General features: G+C 40.8%; 1 protein-coding gene across 1 annotated transcript in view; it reads right to left on the bottom strand.

Moving 5' to 3' along the window:
- Positions 1-22,226, bottom strand: part of SUSD4 (sushi domain containing 4) — a 116,735-nt gene that overhangs the window by 31,817 nt on the left and 62,692 nt on the right. The window contains exon 2 of the mRNA XM_009894338.1: positions 977-1,096. Coding sequence (XP_009892640.1) covers positions 977-1,096 — 120 coding nt within the window. The remainder of the gene's footprint in view (positions 1-976; positions 1,097-22,226) is intronic.

The following is a 22,226-nucleotide window of genomic DNA, read 5'->3' as shown; positions in this document are numbered from 1 at the left end:
CCCCTCTGCAGTGCTCCGATACCCGGGGTTCTGCACCTAAAGAGATTTCACTAGCATCCCCTCTTTTTGCTGAAGCAGCAGAAAAGCAGCAGAGCATCTGCTCTTATGTGATTTTACCCCTCCATCCAGCGAAGTTTATCATGAGAACTGAAGGGTCAGTGTAGTAGCCAAGTCGAACAAATCTCTGAACTTCACACCCGCTCATCTGCCGTGTGGCTCAAGACCTCCCAGTGCAAATTGCCCAAGACTCTCTATTATTTGCTAACATGATGAACAAGGAGAAATACAGCCATTATGTTCATGGGATTGCATACTGTAGGCAATACTTAATAATAGAGAAGGGCTGTCCGTTTTTACTGGATATTAAAAAGAAGCTTCTTATGCTTCAGGCACCAAACCCACATCCTTCAATAAAGTCAGTGATGATCTTAATTATTTTCCATTAAACCAAGGGATAACATGACATTTAGCTCCATTTTGTTACTTCAGTAATCTCAGAATTTGCAGTCAGGCAAGGAATATTATAACCTGCCTTGAAATATGTGTCCTTTCTTACTTGCTGCATCAGGGAAAAGTACACAACTGCCTACTACTATGCCTCTGCAACAACAAAAAAAAAGAAAGGTGATGAGGTCATACACAATTTGCCAGGTAAAAAAAATAAGCTAAGCTCATTCCTCAGTTTTCATTAAGTCAAATATGCAAATTTAGAGACTTGGGGACTGTCAGCACAAAACCCTACATAGAAGGCACGAACGTATTTTTTCCCTGGTGCAGCCTAATTCTGCGACCCTACTGCCACTTTTCAGGTGACCTTTCACACGCAAAGATTTTTATTCCTCCTAGGGATTGTTTTGCAGTAGGTCGATCTCTTAGGTTCTTTTTCTCGAGTGCAGTTTCTGAGCACACAAATCTATCCCCAAGGGGAACTCCCAAGAAGGAACTGGAACACAAATGGAAAAATTGAATTATGTACCCTTCAGTTTCTACAAAGCCAGGAGCCAGCTGTTGTTCAGCTACTGAGTAAGAGATGACACATGGAATCAGCACAGGATCACTGCTTCCATGCAGCATTTCCATTGCTTGTTCCTGAAGCCTGGAAGAAGGAAAAAGCCTCAGGGAATAGCCAGTTAGGCGGATTACACATGCAATATGGTAACTTCTCATGGTAAGACCACAAAGGCAAAGCAAACAAAACCCCAGCCCCACCTTTTCTCCACAGATATTAACAACAGACTTGGCCCACATCTTGGTCCTACAAAAAACAGTGGAAGTCACTTGCGTGGTAATTTTCTTTTTAAAGATGCGTATGATCCAGGCAGTGCAGCCAGAGCTGTGCCACCTCTTCCCGCGCTTTGGCTGAGAAGGAGGCAAAGACGTGGGTGAGGGAGGTATGGTGAGGCTGACCGCTGTGCCCAAGTATTTCAACAGCTTATTTAGCTGACAGCTAAGTCCATCACTGAAAGTTTTCCATTTAAGTAGGAAACTTCTGGTACAATGTTCAAGAACAACAATGCTGAAACATCCCTGAGAACTGCCATCTTCCAGTGGTCCTTAATAAGATCAGACTTGTACCCTTTACATAATACTTTCATATAGTCTCATTTAGTTAAACTCCACCCTATCCTGTCAAACAATGAGTAAATACATGTCTCAAATAAAACACAGCCTGGTACATTAAGCCTTTTCTTCTCATGATCTTTAGTTTCTTTCCTTTTTCAAAGCTATGCATTTAAGAGCCGCTACTAAAGCTGTGATACAGTATTTTTATAATGGCAGGAGTAATCTCACATTATAGACAGGACGCCTTTTGCAGTGGTCCTTTCAGAACCTGATGAAAGCAGCCAAAACAGTTTTCAGCCAGAGCCACAAAATAAGTCTTTGGAAAGAACCATAAAAGTTACATAAATGGGAAAGCCAATCTTTTGCTTATAACAGAAAGGTGTTACCCTGCAGGAAAGAGTATATCAAATAAGATAAAAAATAACTTAGAACTACAATGGATTCTGTTTCTTTATAAACCCTTCAGTGAGTCTTTGGGGGAAAAGAATGAAATTTTACTTTGACTACTGGACTTTTTCTCATGGTTACAAAGAGGGAAGAGGGAGAATAATCATCAGCACCTACTAGTAAAAACTATGCAACACACTTGTCAAATAAAGCTGTAAATTTTCATGTTACCTATACAGTAAAAATTTAGTAAGGTCAGCAGCCATCATCATAATCAACACTGCATTGCTAGCAACAACTTTATGGGATGCTATGTATGGCTTTAAATCCCTAAAGACTACACAGTTACTGATGGATCTGACATGAAGACTTTCTGTTTCACGGCACCTTTAAGTGATACTGTGTAAAATATAATGAGCAATAATGCCTTCTGGTGAGGCTCATGAGCACCTAAGGTCATAACCACCAGTAAAACACGCAGCTGATACAGAATATATCTTGGTTGTGATATTTACCATATTTCTACTGTTGGACCAAAAGGAGGTCATCAGAAAATAGCAATGCTCTAAACCTGGGCAAAACACAAGCAGTTTATATGTTTTCCTATTTTACTTAAATTACTTGGTATTGTCAGTCAGATAAAAATGATGTCAAATTAATTGGAAGACTGAAAAATAAGCAATGCTATCCTTGGGGTGAAAAAAGAACCATTATAATTCATTTGAACAGACTGCATTTCTAGAATTCTCCGTTATATATTCTGAAACATATGATTCATCTTATCCCCAATGAAAAGCTTGAAATATCGGAAGCCAGGGGAAAATTACATATTTGCGATGACAAGAAATCATGACAGCCACAAATGAACTTCAGACATGCCTAAAAAAAGGCAGGAGGAAGAATCCCTCAGCTCTTCCCATCATTCTCTATTTCTCCATACCTTTTTCTCAGTTTCATCTTTTGTCTTCCTTATTTCCCTCTTCCCTCACCTCTATATCTTAGAGCTCCTTGTAAATTCATGGTGCTGGTGAGGTGATTTCTAATCTAGATTTGATGGACTTCTTTGCCTCTAAAGCTGCTATATAGCATTTCACCGACAAACTGCTGATGCATGTTAGCTCAGAAATGGCTGCACTCATGCTTGAACAGAGACATCACTCTCACTTCAGTTTGTTACATACACACAGTGAAGGAAAAGTGACATATAATGTGCAGTAATATTAAAGGTATAGAGTATTTTGAGTATTTGTCTTCAGTACAATGGAGAATGGGCTTCTCAAACAGCAACCCCTGTATTTGGGTTCACTAAATCAGCGAGTCCTTTCTGTCTTGGTTGGGGGTCGAGGGAGGCAGAGGCTTTGCAGCTTGTGGCAGGACCAGAGTGCCTGCATGCACATTTTATAAGGAGTCTGTAAACACTGCAGGAGCAGGTTATCTTAGGCCAGCTCTCGGTAAAAAGCCGTATTAGGACTAAAGCAGAAGGGCCACAAGTGCAAACATGCCGAGGGCTTGCTTGTCTCATACAAAGGAAAAGTCATTTTCATCCCTTTAAGAGTTTCTGCCCTGTTTCTGTGAAAGCCACACAGACACAGCATTTTGTGCCTTTGGCTGTTTATGCTTCCTTGTTGTTTATGCTGTTAATTGAACTATCCATATACCCCCGTAACAGGAAAAGGAAGGATGTGCTTCGATTAGCATCTAGCCTTGGAAGTGAAATGAAATTATAGACCTGTGATTTCATTAGTGAAATGCCTGCTAAAATCTAAACTCTCTTTAATCCCTTAAGGGTCACTAATGTTTAATCTTCCCCGAGACTTCAGCAGCTTTGTAAAACCCTGCCCTGTTTAAGATGTGAATCACAACCTCCCTTGCTATCCTTGCGGAACATGCTCCCAACTCCCAGTGCTGTTGGATATCCCCCCTCACTCGGCTGAGCCTTATCCAGGGCATCCTAACAAGCCACTGGGAGAAAGGGAGAAGTTCAAATTACTTTGTAGGAGAAACAGAACAGCAAATAAGACCTCCCGGCGTGGTGGTGGTGGTGGTGGGTACTTGGCTTAAGCAACAAGCTGATCTATAAAATCAAGAACACCATTAAGCTTCATTCTCTTTCATGTAACCCAAGAGTGTCACAGCAGAAAAATAAGAAAATCAGTGTGCAATGCAGTTCAGGAGCACCAAAACCACCTATCTCCAATAAAAAATGAGCATGCAAGCCTTGCACGAAGGGCAACAGGCTCCTTGAGAGGCAACTGCTCATTCAAAAAGCTGAAAGGCTGCCTCATTTGCAATTCCCCATTTTTCTTATCTTTCCATTTCATGCCCTCTTCTCCCCCAGCCTTGGCCTCCCACCTGTGTTCTCCGTCCTCCTTCACCCCAAGCCCCCCCCAAGCCTACTCACCACCTGCCTTTGCACCCTCCTATTAAGACCTCCACGCTCCCAAATCTTGCCCACCACCATGCTCACCACCTCGCTTTCTCCTCTTCTCAGTGCACGCTTGGAAAGGAGCAGTCACTCAGAGATGCCCCTAAGAGCGATGGTCAGCTCAACCTCAAAATCCCTACTCAGGCGTGACAAGTGCCTGGGCACTTCTGTGCTAAATCAAACTGACATCTCCCTGGAAAGCAACAGGATTGCTGTTCCCCCCCTCCCCGAGAGGGCACAGGGGAGGGAACGTGAGGAGCTCTGATCAGGACAAAGCGCCCACGGGGGGCAAAAGAGGCCTTCCAGAAGCCATGCTGGAGCTGCTTCTGCCTGGGAACCTCACCAGGGAGAAAGGGGGAAAAGCCGCAGCGTCAGCAGGGCAGGTTCAAGGGCCCTGCACAGATGATTGCAGATGTAATAACAGCATCTTTATTTCAGGGGTCATGCCTCCAATTAGTTACTCCAATTACCGTTCGGCTCTCGGGGATGACAGCACACCCCAGCTGGTGCCTCACCAGCATCATACAGCAGGGAACAAGCCAAATTTTCTACCCACGGAGCTGATCACCATTTTAAATTTGGATTGTGAACCTTGATACATGATTCCTTTATTACCTCAACATTAGGCTAATGCTTGAGGAAAAACCACTTAAAATTGCTGGAAAAGGAAGATGGTTTAGAACACAATCAGTGGAGCACTTCAGTAAACCCACAGCAAACTAAAAAGGTGCATTTGTTTCTTCTCAAATATGAGTTTCTTCTAATTAACGTCCTAAACAGCACAGGCCTGTCCCTTTAATCATAACTTCTCGCAATTCATATAGTATGTCATCTTTGTAAATAAGCCATTTAATTTATAACGCAAGGAGCACTTGTTGCTTCCAGGCTTTTGTAATCCAACAAGTCTGACTGCATAATTTATGAATGCTTATGAAATGTCATATATTACTGTGTGATCCTCTGAACCTCCCATCACTTACAGGAAAAACAAAAGGCAGAAAGTAAATCTGCCAGTGGTTCTGCTGACAGACCTCAGTTCTTCTATGTTTTCTTTACAGAAAGTTACCATGGCTATCCTGGGGTACAATTCAGGGTGAATAAAAGCCAATTTATCACACAAGAAATCCCACAAACTCCTCCCAGTTCCTAAACATTTAAACTGGATATTTAGTTTTCCACCAAAGCCATCAAAAATGGTAACATGTGCATGCTTTGGCCTAAACTGAGGCCAGTTCCAATCAAGCATTAGGCAGAGATAACTGAAAAGCTGAAGCCAGAGTTTGCTCAGCTTTCTACAAATATAAGGTGAATATTTTCTTCATTTCCATTTATTCAGCTAGTGCAGTTTAATGACTAGTTCTATTCAAGCTGCAAACTCTACCAGGAATTAAAAAAATAAAAAACTAGGTTTTTCTTTTCTATTCTGTGAAGAAGTAGGTGAGAATGAATGACTTCTTCAATTTCCTTGTTACAGATAATATTTAATGTTTATAAATGAATTTAAAATACAAAATTTGCTTAATAAAGTTATTTTAATGCATACTTTTTATACTTAAGGTAATTTTAACTAAGTTCTTTAAAACGGTAGCTCCACGCTTCTTATCTGAACCCTGAGTATCTATGAATTCTAATTGCAGACAAACACACTTTGATATAGATGATGGGTTTTTGAAACAATCTAATTAAAAGAAAAATCAAACGACATCTTTGCCCATAATAAAAACAAGGGTGCAGTAAATGCACATTAAGCTGTATACACACTCCAATAAATGGGCACATACCTAACACATCCTCCTATTCCTTATGCTGACAAGACACTGTAATAAAGATATTTGCCAACACGTGCTTGTTGACTGGTGACCCATAAGAATCATAATAAGGAATTAAATATATAAAAATCCCAAATATAAAATACTAATATATCACATCAAGATTTCCTTTTTACTGATTTAAATGAATAAGTGAGCTCATTAATTTTATTTAAATCAACCAACCCCACTTATATTTTCATCCTCACGTGTAACATTTTATATATTATATGTCTAAGGTTCTCATTAGAATTGCAATATTGTCGATGTGGGAATCCAGTCTTAGGTCACTAAACAGGATTAATAACAACACAGAAAGCTACTAATAAAAAAGTGCCAAATAAAATAAAACTATATTCCCATAATTTCAAGAATGTTATGGGCCTTTCGGGTTTTTTTACAAGGCAGTATCTAAGTATTGTTTGTCTGTCCCATATTTTTAGCACTCTGGAAAAAATTAATTACTGTTACCAAGAGTTAGTTTAAACATTTTTAGTCTAGACAGGCATCCCTTAGGAAATATGGCAAAAAAATACAAAAAATGAATCATGAGCGAGTTACTATAGTAATATTTCTCCTAGGCCAATAGCATATAGTATTATTCATCATAGCAAATCCAAAGTAATGAAATGTCACACTGTTCAGCAGAGATCCTTGTTTCTATAAGATGCGGGAATCAAATCCTCAGAGGTATGAGTTGGGGGTTTGATATTTATGCTCTAATCAACTACAGACTTCCCTAGATAATGCTATATTTTTATTGCACACAACAGTATGGTAATCCAACAATTTTTGCTTTTCAGCTGTGCTACAGAAATTGATTTTATACTTTCCCAAGAACAGGCAGAACTGGATATAGGATTAATGTGTGAATATTGTAGTATTAAACTTTTAAATAAAGCGCACACTAGAGAAGACTGAGAGACAAGGGATTAAAAAAGCTGGTACATACTTAAAGCAGGAGAGCAGACAGACACCGTTTCCAGCTTTTGCACTTGATTCCTCACCACAAATCCTCTGATGCTTCTGGATACTCTGACAGCTCTTATGCCCTGCAGTGATTATTCTCTACATGCACCTACCCGTGAAACCATGACCTTTCCTCTTAGATGGAGACCTCATCGCAGCCATCCATTTTTTATTTGCCTTTTCCTCTGTGTGTTTTGCTTGCTGGTACAGATTTGGTTAGCCTCGCAAAGCTGGGACATTATTCATCTACAGGTCTAGAAGATGTAAAGGAAGACAAGGTGGTTTTGCTGGTTCACCAGGGATTTTCCACATGAGGGCTAACACCATGCCTTTCGCATTTGCTTCAGATCACACCACAAAGCATTTCTACTCAGGCAACACTTTTAGAAAGCAAGCAGACAATATCCACTGGAAAAAAATACCCTGATTAATTTTGGTCCTAGTCTGGACGAAGGAGAACTTCTGATTTCCTTCTATATTAAAAAGTGACTTTATGTTCCCATGTTCTGCTAGTACTGTTAGCATTAAGCACAGGTTTTAGTTTGTTGTTTCCCTTCACTGAAAAAAATGAAACAAAGCTGGCTTGTTATTTTCCAAGAATGAGACAAAACCACAAAACTGTACAGAAAGGAAGCAGAAATCCATTTGGGCACTGATAATGTAGCATTGTCATCATACTGAAATGCTTTTTATTTAAATTACTCATTTAAAACACTCTGTCCTGTGAGTTATTCCATCCATACTGAAAAGACTGGAAAAATCAGTAGTGAGTTAAGATGATGAAGAAGGATATTTTTTCCTTTCTTATTGATTCATAATTTTGTTCCATTTAATTCCTCGACACAGGATAAAAAATCCCTTAAAACTTGTTCTAATAACTGGTCAGGAGTGGGACTGTAACGGCAGATAATCCAGTTGCGGGGCTGCCTCCGCTAAAAATCCTCGTGTGCCCATTTTCCTGGTGCAGCCCTACCAGAGGACCTCTCAATGGCTGCTCGCAGCACCAGAGCAAGCAAATCAAGGAGCAAAGTCAGAGAAGAGCTAGTGAGTGAGAGGGAAATATTTATAATTACAATGTTCTGCCACTACAGAGACCCCTAAAAAAAAAAAAAAAATCCAGAAAAATGTCAATGACAAATTTCACTGGCGCACACTCAATTTTTGTGGCATCATAAAAAAATCATCAGTGTGTAAAGTCCCCTCTGGCCCAGTATTTCCCCTTTCAACGCAATCTGTTTCCTCTCATGCCAGTTTGCTATCAATTCAGCAATTCTTCTATTAACCCAAATCTTCACATATACTTTCCCTGGTGGCAGTTTATGAAAGTCAAGATAGACGGTATCTGCTGCATTTCCCTTCCCTGGGAAACCAGCTGTCGTCTCAGGAGATTAACAGATTAGTCTGACACAATCTTTCTTTAATACATCTATGCTTTATTTTGTATCATACCTCCAAGACTTTTAATCTCTCTCTGCCTTAAAAAAAAAATCTAAAATCTTGTGAATTATTGAAGTCAGAGAACCAAGTCCCTGATTGCCCAGATCATGAGGTTTTCTTTTCCTTTTTTTGGTTTTGTTTTTTGTTTAATCTGTGGTATTACAGATAGTGTCTTAGGGCACTACTGTAAGTCTCTCTCCCTATTAGTAATGGATATGGCAGTGAACTTATGCAGACGAGGAGGAAGTTGAGGACAGAAGAGAAACCGAAGAAACCAGAGCAGGAACAGCAGGAGCGACTTGGCAAAGGTACAGAGATGGGATGTAGTGACATACAGAAATATGTTAGCCTGGAAGCTGACTGACAGCTGTTTGGATGGTGATAACCACTAGAAGATAAGAGAGAAGGAGATGGCAACACAAGAAGAAGCCAACAGGGTTCCCAGTAGGCTAAAACGTGGAGCTGGAGAGGGACAAGAGGGAAGAGATGGGGAAACCCTCAGTCACAGGCAGCAGGGCTAAGAGGATGGGCAGTGCCTGAAACAAGAATAGGGCATCAATGCCAGGAAGATGCCAGGCAGGACAGTTTTGGAGGCTGGCAATACCCGATGAGAGCCTTCAAGGGTTAATGGCCTATCCTTTTGGACCAGAAGAACCCGAGGCCTTTTTTCCGCTGACACTTTTAAAATCTACAGACTCCATAATGTACTCTGCATTGACAACACCGAAGTTGAGACTGTCAGATGAAATCTAATACACTCGGTATAATATATACACATTGCTATTAGTCAGTTGGAAGATTGAGAGTTATGGCATTTATGTGCACAGATAATAGGTAATGCTGAGCTACCTGATGCTCAAAATATTTTCATAAAAGCCAATCTGAAAATCACAGACACTAGTTAAATTTAAAGACTAAGGGCTTTTGTTCTTCAGAAAGTATTCACGTCCCTACCTATCATGAAAATAGATTCTCATCATTTTAAAGGACTAGAGGAAGAGGAAGAATAAGCTGTTACTAAATTTTTTATGGTACTGTAAGTTGATTAGCTGCAAGCTAGGAAAGGTCTAGAACTAGCAAAGTCATAATTCTTTGTTCTTATTCAAGGGACAAGAGTTTTAACTGCATAAACAAGCAATTTATTTAAAACTTATTTTTCTTAATAGATATTAATTTGAGGATTTCTGTAGCTTCTCTTTCCATAGAGTGTTAAATGGTTCTTTTCAGAGCAACAGCTGCAGCAAACCTAGTTAAAATAAAAAGCAGGCAGTACACTGATCCATACATATGCTTTGCGAGAAACAGGCAGCATATCCAGATTTATATGTGTGCCAGTCCCCTAGGATGTCATAATTGTGTTTGTTCTTTTAATAACTTTAGGCTCCAGTGATCAGAATAAAAATTCTATGCTGAAGCTAATGCTTCATCCTTAGTTCACCTTGCTACCCTGAATTATATAGTAAGCAGTCTTAAATAAATGCAGGAGTCTGGCTCCCTCCTTACACCATAGACTCCAGCCACGCACATAATAGGTTGCCTGATTTAATTCAGGGTCTCTCTTTTCAAATCTTACTTTGTTTTTACAAAATATTTGGCTCAGCCATTTCTTTTTATAACTGCATAGCTTTTCGAGCCTGCCTTCCAGTGTTCAGTGAATTGCAGTCTCCACTGATACAAGCAACACATCAAGCTTCCTGACTTGCAAGAGCAGTTGGGTTATTTAGACAATTATGTTCTTCCTAATTATTATATCTACACTTTACATCTACAGCCTCTTTGTACAAATGTAGCCCAAAATACTGAGTTAGTTAAGCAGCTTATTAAGTAGGCATGGCCTTTCAGTAGCTATTGCAACTACAGCATGCCAGTACTAATCTTACGATTATAAATGATTTTTTACTCCTATTACCAGACTACAGACTACCCTTTAACGAAGACAGGCATATGTATTACCAGTTTACATGAGGGGCACTGAGACAAACAGAAGTGAGTCATAAACAGCAAGGGCTAACTGCATAGTGGTGACTAGAAAGCCAAACCCCAGTCAGGCAGTACCTTGTCCAATATATGCTTTACTACATTAAGGTTAAAAGTGAGCTGAACATGTCTAAATATACTGCCATTTGCAGTTTCTGACCACCTTAGAAACATTTTTTTTCATAACCTGTTACCGCCTTGAACCTCATCTGAGACTTCAGATGAACTGCTTTAGGAAGGACAGACAACTCTTGCAGGCCTTGCTGGATTAGACAAGACTAATAGCCTTGTTCTGTTATGCATGAAATTTGTGGGTACTTTTTGCCTCCAAGAAGTCAACAACAGTTTCACAATAAAACTCTGAACTTGGCTGTTGATAATGCTGGTGGACGAAAAACATTGATATGGTTGGTCCCCGCACCAGTTTCCTGACCACTACACTACCTCGCTCCTTTGTTCGTCATCTTTACCAGTTTTACCGCCGTCACAAGAACAGTAATGACGCTTTCTTTCCATATCTCCTCTATCCTCACCCAACTTTCTTCTGTGGCTCTGTTGGGTTCCACTTTCCAAAAAATCTCTCTTAAAGCCTTTTCCTTTCTTCCTTCCTGATGGAAGTCACGTGCCATGACTTGGCATCGAGCGTTTGGTGCCAAAACTGCCTTTCTAGATCTGCCTCAAATCCCACGTCTCCTGGCTATTCCCAGTAACATCTCTGCTCTCATGTCAATCCCTGCCATGACTCTGAGGGCACTGATAGCACTGACTGGTCTCACCTGGAACCTCCACTCACACCCTCTGCCCACAGCCCAGGAGCTCCAGGTAGCTCAGCCCTGGGCTCTCAGACCTTGCCTAGGCTATGCTGTAGGTGTGTCTGTCTCCAGCCCTGTCTCCTGCCCTGTCTTCTGGGTGGACCTTGGACCCGTGTTGTAGACCTGTCTTCTGCTGCTCTGACTGGTTGGGTCCTGGACCTGGTTCATCCCTTGGCTGTGACCGGGGCTGTCAAAGGACCCCATTACCATCACCCAGCTCTGCTGAGACCCTGTGGGACTGTGCCCTACTCAGTGATGGCACAGACGCAGTTCCCTTCATTGCTTTCCTTTCCTTTCTTTGAGAAGTTCAAGCCTCTCCTCCTGTTCTTCCTCACCATATGTCCCTATTCTCTGTTCTTTCTGTGCCCTGCCTTTCTTCTACATTCTTCCCACAATATACTTTTGGCCGCTTTGTTTTTTCTCAGGCTTGAATTTATCTTTTTATGACACCTCCCTATACCCCCCCTCCCCCCCGCCATTTTTCCCCATTCATGTCCAGTTGTCTTTTAAACCCCTTTTCAAAACCCCACTTACTTCATTTATCCTTTGCCAGGCCCAGCTGCTTTCCACTTTGAGGGTTGTTCTCCGTAAGCCTTTGAGTTTAAGCTGTAAGATCCAAAGAAAAGAAAGCATCTTGCCACACTTGGTGGTCTTTTACATAGCCTGCCCTAACTGTGGCCTGAAAATTTTCATCTTTTAATTAATTTTTTGCATTCCTGGAAAAAGCCTACAGGCACCTTCTGGAATTTCTTCACCTGCAATTAAATTTCTGCGAATATGTCACCATACCTAAAAACAGAGAGACTGCCATTGATCTGATCTGTCTTATTGTTAAGAAATACTTGTTCCCAGTATGAAAAGAAGTATCTCTGCTCCTGATTTCTGACTCAAGCCATTTCGTAGCCCACATGCTGCTCACCAAAGACGCATCAATCATCACACATCAGGCAGGAGTGACCTCCACAGGTAGTTACAAGTTCCCACACTGAGATATCGCTATGTGGTGTGAAGCCTATGGCTTGACCTAAAGATCTTTCCCACTCACAAAGCATGCCTGTCCTCGATGCGTTTAGACCTACTGCTCTCATAAAATACAGCCTCTTGTGCCCTATCAGCATCATGTTGAAACTAGGCACGGTTAGAGGAATCATAACTTTATATTGTTTTCTTAAGATTAAATGAAAGGCTAAAGGACATATATACAATAGTGTAAAGGGATAAATGCCAACCTCATGTTTAGTAGCTGTCTTAAGATGGGACAGGCAACTTCCCCCTTAGCCCAGATATTACTCGGCCATTAAGAGAAGGTCCAATGTCACTTATTATCCCTCGTCAAAGCAGTCTCCTGGAGGACCAACCTGAATGTTTTGCCATGCCAGGACTAGGCTTGACTCAGCAAGCACAACTCTGCACGCCCCACGTGCCACTCACTCAGAAAGGAGCTGTGATGAAGGACAGAGCCTACACACCACACGCACACATACACAAACACACCCTGGGCTTTAGCTTCAATCGAAACAGAGGGTGGAAGAATTCTTCCCGGGACTTCACCCTTCTTCCTGCCCAGCTAATTCATTTACACTGCAAGTTTAAAGTTAACTTGTTAAACTCAGTTGAAAAGGGATTTTCTCAGAAAAAATGTCAACTAGGTGATGTTATCAATTGCACCTGATTCTCTGAGGGCAATACAAAAGCTAAGTTCCTCTCGCTTCCAGAGAGTCCAACACTTCATAAAACAATCCACCCTATAGCTTACTTGATGTCTTTCTAGCTATAATGCCTTATAACCCAGCTATCTTAACAAAAGTAACTATATATACATATGACCTTGTACATCTTAAAAATCAGTGTGTTTCCTATGTCATAGATACAATTATACATACAGTACACCACATACATAAGCCTAATTGGAAATGGAGTGAAGACTGAGGTAAACCGACTCTATCCTATGGAAAAATTGAGGAAACTGCTACTTCCCAAAGCCTCTGTACGCGTTTCTGGCTTGAAACACCTCAGCTTTCTCTTAGGTGGCAAGGGATGCTCTCTCAGCTTTATCAGTTGTTCTACATGGTATGGAGCAAGTACAAGAACAGATACTCCAAACTGGGATGAATTCAGCAATATTTTTTAAAATTCATTTAATCAGTAGTCAGGTAAAATTAATCTGACGCCAAAAACCACATCTTGTTACACTTACTTTTGAAACACAGCATACCCAAATGAGGGAGGAAATTGTTTTACTGTGATTTGTAACACAGAGTTATATTCCTTTTGGTAATGACATTGTGCGATACATTTTCTCTTTTGGGACTAAGCTTCTGAAGTATTTTAATCTGTCTCATCTACTGTTACAGACTTCAGTGAAACTGTGAAATCCTCACGAGAATCGGGACTGTATATAAATCCAGTAATAACCGACAATCATCTCTCCACTTTGTATTTACGTTGTAGATACTACGTTCCTTCCAACTTCCACCAACCAGTGAAAATTTGCCAACTATACAGCCCAGTGGGCCATTTAAAGGGCCCACTATATGCTATAAATTACGACTGCTACGCTTGTGGGCAGCTTTCAGTACCAGAGAGCGGAAGGGGAGAAGCAGAATGTGAAGAGCGGGGAGCACAGCTTTCAGCCCGAAACCTTCCGAGTGTTTGTTCATGACCCACAGAAGATGGATGAAGTGGACAGCATAGGATCTCTGTGTACAAACAAACGGGAACGACACTACTTAAAACCAGTCCTTGCTTTGGCAACTGGGGGAGATGTCAACCCTTTCTCTTGGGCTGGCAGAGGCTGGCTGGAGCCTTGTTTAAGCTGGTGTCTCCACAATCAAGCTATTGTGGCTGACCTAGGCAGAGCGTGGCACCTGAGCTGCGGCAACAGACCCCGCACGCTCTTCGCCCATGAGACAAAGTGCATTAGTTTTGATTTCTCCCATCCAGACTTTTTGACAGATGGATTCCTATCAAACAGCAGAACTGAACTGCTAAATTATTTTAAATATGCTCGGAAAGCCTGGGAAAAAATAAACACAAAAGAAGTAACTAATGGGAACTGAGAGATGCATTTTTGAGCACAACAGACTCTGTCATTATTTTAAAAAACATCTGTACATTACAATTCTATTTAAAAAAAAAAGGTCAAAAGTCAAAGTAATTTCCCATGCTAAGTGAGATAACAGGTCTAATTTTTTAGATAATCAAACAGCAAGGCTGTGTTTTCACTCAGTAGATCTCGTGTTCTGTTCCTATCTGAGCATACTGCTCAATAGCAATAGTGTATGAATGTGTTAAATTAAAGCTCATATTGTGCTGTAAATCCTTCATCTATGTCTGCAAGAAATTACCTTTTCCCTCTTCAGTATGAATCTACATTGCTGCTCCTGCACAACAGCCGTGTTATTATTATTATTATTGTTTCTTTTGGTTTGGGCTTTCAATCTTCTGGGGTGCTCCTCTTTTTATCTTTCTTTAAAAAAAAAAAAAAACCAAATCCAAATTAAGTTAACATAGCCACCAGAGGGAGCCTCTGATATCTTTCTAGAGAAGAAAAAGCTATTGAAAGTGACAGAGAAATTAATGAAAATAATTATAGTTGAGAAATTGAGTTCCAAGAAGCAGCAGCTTTGCCTTAAGACCAAATTCTATTTCAGCGTAAGGTTTTGTAAAAAGACGTAATTTATGGCATAGCTGGCTCCTTTCAATATGGAAGCATACAGAGGAAGGACAAGAATCAGACTGGGATGAGAACAATTTTGATTAACAGTTGCCTCATCTAAAAGTGCAGCAACTCTTCAGTCTCGGTGAGTAGCTAGAAGCAATTCAGATTACTCAGGAAAGCTTGCCTTTGCAACCAGACAGTAATATATATAAATACACTAAGGTGGCAGCAGAATAGTATCAAATTTTCACTATCTAGACATAAAGTTTTTAATGGATTTTGCAAAAGAAAACATATAGCTTGTTTCCTATGTATGAAGCTTGTGTGTACACAGGTTTTATATGCATCACGGGTGCCTTGCCGAGCGGATGGATGAAAGAGAAATGGATGTCTTTGGAAAAGAGAGCAGAGCTTTCTCAGACCTCTCAACATCTTGCACAATCCCCCTCATGTTCCCTAGACAGCTGACCTTCGAAATGTCATTAAAAATATGAAATATTAAAAATACGCTCCTACAGAGTAGCATCTGTGTTTTATATCCTATTCCTTCTGTGGCTCTTCAGAAGAAATCTGCCTTAAAGCATATATTGCTTAGAGGATGAAAAAGGATATAGTATGTTTGTATCTGGTATCTCCAACAGCACATTTATTGAAATATTCATCACTTGTTCTAGTCCCTGAACTACTTCTGAATTGCTTATGCCGATTTTGAGAATATGATCGCCATATAAAGACTTCGTATGTTGTTATTCTTAACTATCATCCTTCTAACCAAGAAATTTTGCTAAAGGGGCTTTACTTCACAATGACAAGAACTTATGTTTTAGTCTACTTGGGCTGGAACTGGGACCTTTCCCTTTCTCTTCCTGCTAATGGAGGAAAATGTCACCAAGCAAATACCAGACCAATTGCTACATGATGTATGGTACTTACCATACTCTCTCAAGATGCTTCTCTTGTATGCTAGGGGACTTCAGTTCTGGATTTTTCTTTTCCGTAACTGAAGTAAATAGCCTACTGGAATGACACTGGTAACACTGATCATTTGAAGCTATCTTTCTTTCACATACCTGAAATAACTCTACACAGGCAACCTGGGTTAAAATAAGTGACAATCTTGAGAAACATCACAAAAGTCTATAACAGGCTCAGTTATAAGAGGAATGGAAGAATGGGCATATAAGCAAGCCTAACTTCAGCATTTTGTAACCTGAGGGTTTCTGCAGTCCAATGTCCTTTCAACCTCTTCTAGTATGTCTTTAACTGAGTATGATTTTAAGAAGGCAAACCGATGCTTTCCTTCACGTGGCTCCGTTCTGACCAGCACTCAAGCCTGGTTACTCCTTCCCTTAGGTTACAAAGGGAGGCTACACTTCTCTCCTGCAACCTGAACCTTCAATTGCGTGGGGCAAGATAACATGCCGAGATACTTTTGCAAGCACCTAAATGCCTTTTGAGCATTTGCAAACGCTGATAATTAATTAATGCAAAAAGGAACGCATTGGGCACAATTAGGTATTTTAAAAATCTTGTTCTAAGATTTCCTGAAACCCAAAGCTATGAAGCCAGCGATAAAGCAAGCATAGGAAATTTCAGCTAAATGGTTATGAAGTTATAGGGCACTGAAAGCAAGGATTCCTACTGAAGCAGCTTTAGCTACAGGCATCGCTACCAGCTCCACCGTCCCCAACACAGCACAGCCCCCCCCGACTACACAGCTGCTCATCACACCTAATATAATCACCGTTATATAACCAGCCGCGGCACAAGGCACTTGATATAAATGTTGATGTCATGGTGATTTTTAAAAACAACATTTCTATTAACATTCTGTCTCCAGCTTTCCCAGCTGTCTGACTGCAGACCATTTCCCAAGATGTTCCAGTTCCTCCCTGCAGAGCTTTCTCGTGTATCTTAATAATAATTCATAACATTTCTGTTGCACCTTTTACTTTGACTCCCACTGACATATTCAGCTGTGACTTTCAGAGCAGCAGTAATACTGTTGTAGCTGTGATTGCCTTCAGGATACACCAAGGCAACATTCGTAAGGAAAAGAAATGTATTTTGTTAGACCAATTAAGATAATTATAAAAAATGGACCATCTTGCAGTCACACAAGGCCTTCCTCACAGTCTGCTGTGTTGTCTCTACTACAGTTACGAACTAGAAAATGTCCATTTAATGGCATGCTGGCCAGAAGACTTAATTTATTGGGAACATAACAGAGTCAGAGAATCACAGAATGGTCAGCGTTGGAGGGGACCTCTGGAGATCATCTAGTCCAACCCCCCTGCCAGAGCAGGGTCACCTACAGCAAGTTGCACAGGACAGCATCCAGGCGGGTTTTGAATGTCTCCAGATGTTCCCATCCCCCTGGCACCCTTCCTTTAACTATTTATAAGCATTAATAAGATCCCCCCTCAATCTTCTTTTCTCTAGACTAAAGAGACCCAAGTCCCTCAGCCTTTCCTCATATGAGAGATGTTCCAGTCCCCTAATCATCTTTGTAGCCCTTTGCTTGACCCTCTCCAGCAGTTCCCTGTCCTTCTTGAACTGGCAGGAAGCCATTCGCCTTCTTGGCCGCCAGGGCACATTGCTGGCTCATGGTCATCCTGTTGTCCACCAGGACTCCCAGGTCCCTTTCCACAGAGCTGCTCTCCAGGAGGTCAGCCCCCAACCTGTACTGGTGCATGGGGTTATTCCTCCCCAGTTGCAGTACCCTACACTTACCCTTGTTGAATTTCATAAGGTTTCTCTCTGCCCAGCTCTCCAGCCTGTAACCTAACAAGGTTGCAGGAGTTAAAAGTTTGCAAAGATTTTATATTTAGAACCAGGAGCAAAATATAATCAAACCAGAAACATTTTCAAAACCACCTTTCCTCTCCCTCTCGTCATTAGTCTCTTTACTGACCTCTTTCACCTTTTGATACATATATGGATCAGTGAGTAATTATTTAAGTTTTATGCAGAAAATGAAGAGACCAAGAAATAGAACAAAGAAAAGAATGTAGATCAATCTAATGTAAAAGAATAAAGGAGAAAAAATAAAGGAGATAAAATCACATTGCAGATCTGTTCCTAGCATTTTCCCCTCTGGTTTCAGGAACAAGTACAGCAACCAATCACATGCCAACAGAAATTAGCCTACACCTAGTAGCTTACATACAAGGTCAAAATACAGTGAGCAAACATCAGTGAATATAGCCTAAAAAGAATAAAAAGGATTTTCCTTTCGGCATGGATGTGAAGGTCTAGAAAGTAAAATAACAGTATGCTTAGATGAGGGGGATTACAAATTTCTTCCATGTCCCCATCAGCACCTCTCCAGCCCCAAGTAGTTAACTTCTACAACTAAGCACAGTTCAGCTTCCAAGATCTCATCCAACACTGGCATCAATCACAGAATCCATGATTCTATGATCTCTGCTGAGACTGTGAAAGGTCATGAGGAGACCATGTGTGATGCAGACACCCGAGCAACCAAAAAATCCATTTTACATTTGTGAGGTCATTTAATATCTGTATAGATGGCAGCAATCTTTTGTCACTGCTGAACTAAGGTCACTGAATCAGGAGCTTAAAATAAAACTGTTTCTTTATCCCTCTGTCCAGATTCAAGGTTTCAAGGCCATCATGGCTTTTATGTAAGCAACTATTAGACACTCCCAACAGAGCAGTCATTTTATCGCTATACAACAAAAATGTTGTCTCTCCACATTCAGAATCAGATATGGGAAGGAATGTCTCAAAATACATACATGTCTATGAAGTCTGACATTTTGCATCTTACTTCTTAAAACCATTCAATTCATTTCTGTGTCGTATATGCTTCCCGCATTTGGGAGACCTTTGATCCTACGTCTGCAACGGAGAAGTACACCTAGGACTGATTGTTAAACAACACCTAACTCTAACAGCCAGCATATTCCAATAAAAGCCAGTTCATATGACCTTCTGCATCTTTGTTTTAACCAAGCCAGGAACACTCCTGCTAAGCCATCTGTTCCTATAATGAAAACAGCAACACAAGGACATTGAAGAATGTGAGCTGTGCCTTAGCAGTTTGGTCTGACTTGCGCCAAGGCAGCATACGGTCATGTTGTGTGTTCATATAGACACCAATGCAACAAACTCTTCCTAATTTCAGCTGAGGATAGTAGCCAGACTATGTTAAAAACCACTGTGTCAGTCATAATAGCAATAACAGTGATGATAATAGTAATAACAGACCACAATAGCACTGACATACCTAATGTCTCCATAGTTTTTTTATTTTCTAACTGTCGTTCCTTTTACTTACATTGCACTATAGACCTTTAACTCTATATTGAAAGGGATGCTAAATTGTTTCACCTTGATCAAGTACTACATTCATTCTAGACTAAAGTTAGAAGAGAGAGGAAAGAGAGGGGAGGAAAGGTAGATTACATGCTTCCAGAATTAAGTATTTCTTAGGTCATATTTTCAGGCTGGAATCATTCAGGCTCTTGAACATGAACAAAAATGTCCACATATGTGTACTACACACACAAATCTTGTTGGATACACTTAAAAAATTCAAATAGCAGGTCTCAGATCTTCAGGTGCTTCTTTATGCTAGGAACACACCTTAGCCTTACACCCAACTTGCCACAAGTCCATGCGCTTTGGACATGACCTGCACATCAGATTCAGTCATTCCACAACTATATAATGTCTGTATAACGGAGTGCGCCTCACACACTTCCCGCGTCCTTGACAGAACTGATAGACAAGTCTGATAGGGAGGTTTCCTCTCCTGTGTGTTGATATGTGGTAAATCACCAAATAACAGAACCATTGAGGTTGGAAGGGACCTTCTAATCATCTAGTCCAATGCCCTAGCTCAAGCAGGGTCAGCTAGAGCTGGCTGCCCAGGACTGTATCCAGTCGGGTTTTGAATATCTCCACAGATGGAGATTCCACCACCTCTCTGGGCAACGAGTGCTCAGTCACCCTCAAAGTGAAAAAGTGTTTCCTGATGTTCAGAGGGAACCTCCTGTGTTTCAGTTGGTGCCCACTGCCTCTTGTGCTGCCACCAGGCACCACTGAAAAGAGCCTAACTCTGTCTTCTTTGCCCTCGCCCTTCAGGTTACTTTTATACACCAATAAGACCTCCCCTGAGCTTTCTCTTCTCCGGGCTGAACAGTCTCAGCCCTCTCAGCCTCTCCTCACGTGAAACATGCTCCCGTCTCTCTCTCTTCCTAATGCAGCCCAGGATGTTGTTGGCCTTCTTTGCTGCAAGGGCACATTGCTGGCTTATGGTCAGCTTGTTGTCCACCAGGACCCCAAGCTCCTTCTCTGCAGAGCTGCTTTCCATCCAGTCAGCCCCAAGCTGACTAACAGGATTTCTAAGTATCTGTAAATTAACTTCCCTTTAAAATGTGTGCCTGCATAGCACCAGACTAGGCTGTAGATGCACAAATAGCCAAAAAAAAAGGTACTTAGATGAGGCCAGGCAGTGGAATTTGTTACAGCTGACTATGAAGCATTGATGAGTCAAACATGAGACCTAAAGTGGAGAGCTCAGCTTGCACTACCTTGACTTAAAACATTCCTCTCAGGCATTCGCATAGGATCAGAACAGTCCGCTAGTCTTCTGCTTTGAAAACATCTCCCTGCTGTAGTTTGGTAAGATTCAATTCTCTCCTGTACCACAAGAGAAGATAAATTTCCAGTGAACGCCATGAGGTTTCATGTCTCCTGTAAAACAGAACCGATCCTCTACTTTGTACATCCATCATTTCAAACACACAGATGAAACTTTCACTGAGCTACCTTGATTCCCAGGTCTGGCCAAGGAAGTGAATCCTTGAAAATGAAAACATTTTAAAGAATTTGCTACATTGTGAAGATTGCTTTCAATCAAAGGCAAGTCTGTTGCAGTCTGGAGTGTCTTCTGGATTCTTTACTTGATATCCGCATGGCTTCTGTAATTATAAATACTTCTTACACTGTTAAGTCACTGCTGATTTCAAGTCACGGCCAAAGCACACTGCATCTTTCTCATCTTCTGACTCAACTACCATATCACACTACACGTGGAGACAGACAAGGAAGCTACAAAATTCATAACAAAGGGAATGAACAACACATTTGCACTGATCCACCATGCCACATTTGTTTCAGGACCCAAAATTAAACTGATCTTCCAAATCTCCAAGTGAAAAAGTTCCACCCTCTCCTGCAACTGCCCCTTTATGGCGTGGCAGCTGCAATCTCTCAGCATTCCTAGGACCGAGATGCCAAAGAGAAGATCTGTAACTACAACAGATGCGGTGGCAGAATTCCACCTCCTCGGCAGAGCTCTCATGTACGGAATATGACTGTGATCTCAAAACTTACTGCTACCAGAATGAAACAAAAGACTCGTGTCACACACAATCTAGGTTTTTCTATAGGAATTTTCTCAATGAGAACAAGTGGAAAATGTGTAAAGAAAAAATCTAGCTATATTGCATTCTTGCTTACTGCACTGCAGAGGAAAGAGGGAATATATATGGTCAGTGATTGTCTTTTTGACTCTTTTGCACAGAAAGCTCTAGTACTGGACATGTTTACAGATTAGACAGATGCACAAGGGCAAACAGAGGTTAAAAATATGAAAGCCAAAGTGCATGGTTCACATTACTTCTGTAGTTCTTCGTCAACGCAAACTTCTACTGAAAATCAGTCAGATTAATTCTTTTGTTGGAAAATGAATGCAGGCTTGATTACCAATGACCTCAATGCATCTCAAAGGACTGTACCTAGTACAAGGACAGACTGGAAGCTACAAGTGATCAGACCCTCTTTCCAGGAGATTTAGAAGACAGTGATATAGAGAGGGTTAGTCTTCAAGAGGCACTCAAAACAAGTAATAGCTTGAGCCTTAAGTTTTGAGGATGTTTTTAAAGAAAAGTGTGCTTTATTTCAGATACTTCACAATTTAAATCTTTAACTTTAGTATTTCATCAATTCCAGACCCATTACACAAGGCAGAATGTTCCAGAGTCAGAAATAGAAGAGAGAGAAACCAGATGTGTGAATGATTGTTTATAAAGCCAAAATGTTGCATAAAATATATACAGGACATTAAGGAAACTGAGACAGGAGATCAGCTCTACTAATTTCTTCAGCCTACACATATACATACCCAAAGGATGAAACTATCATCTTCTACATGT

Source organism: Charadrius vociferus, unplaced genomic scaffold (assembly GCF_000708025.1).
Source record: "Charadrius vociferus isolate BGI_N301 unplaced genomic scaffold, ASM70802v2 scaffold261, whole genome shotgun sequence".
Classification (NCBI taxonomy): Eukaryota; Metazoa; Chordata; class Aves; order Charadriiformes; family Charadriidae; genus Charadrius; species Charadrius vociferus.
Note: the sequence above shows the minus strand (reverse complement) of the source record. Positions and strands in the feature narration are given on the sequence as shown.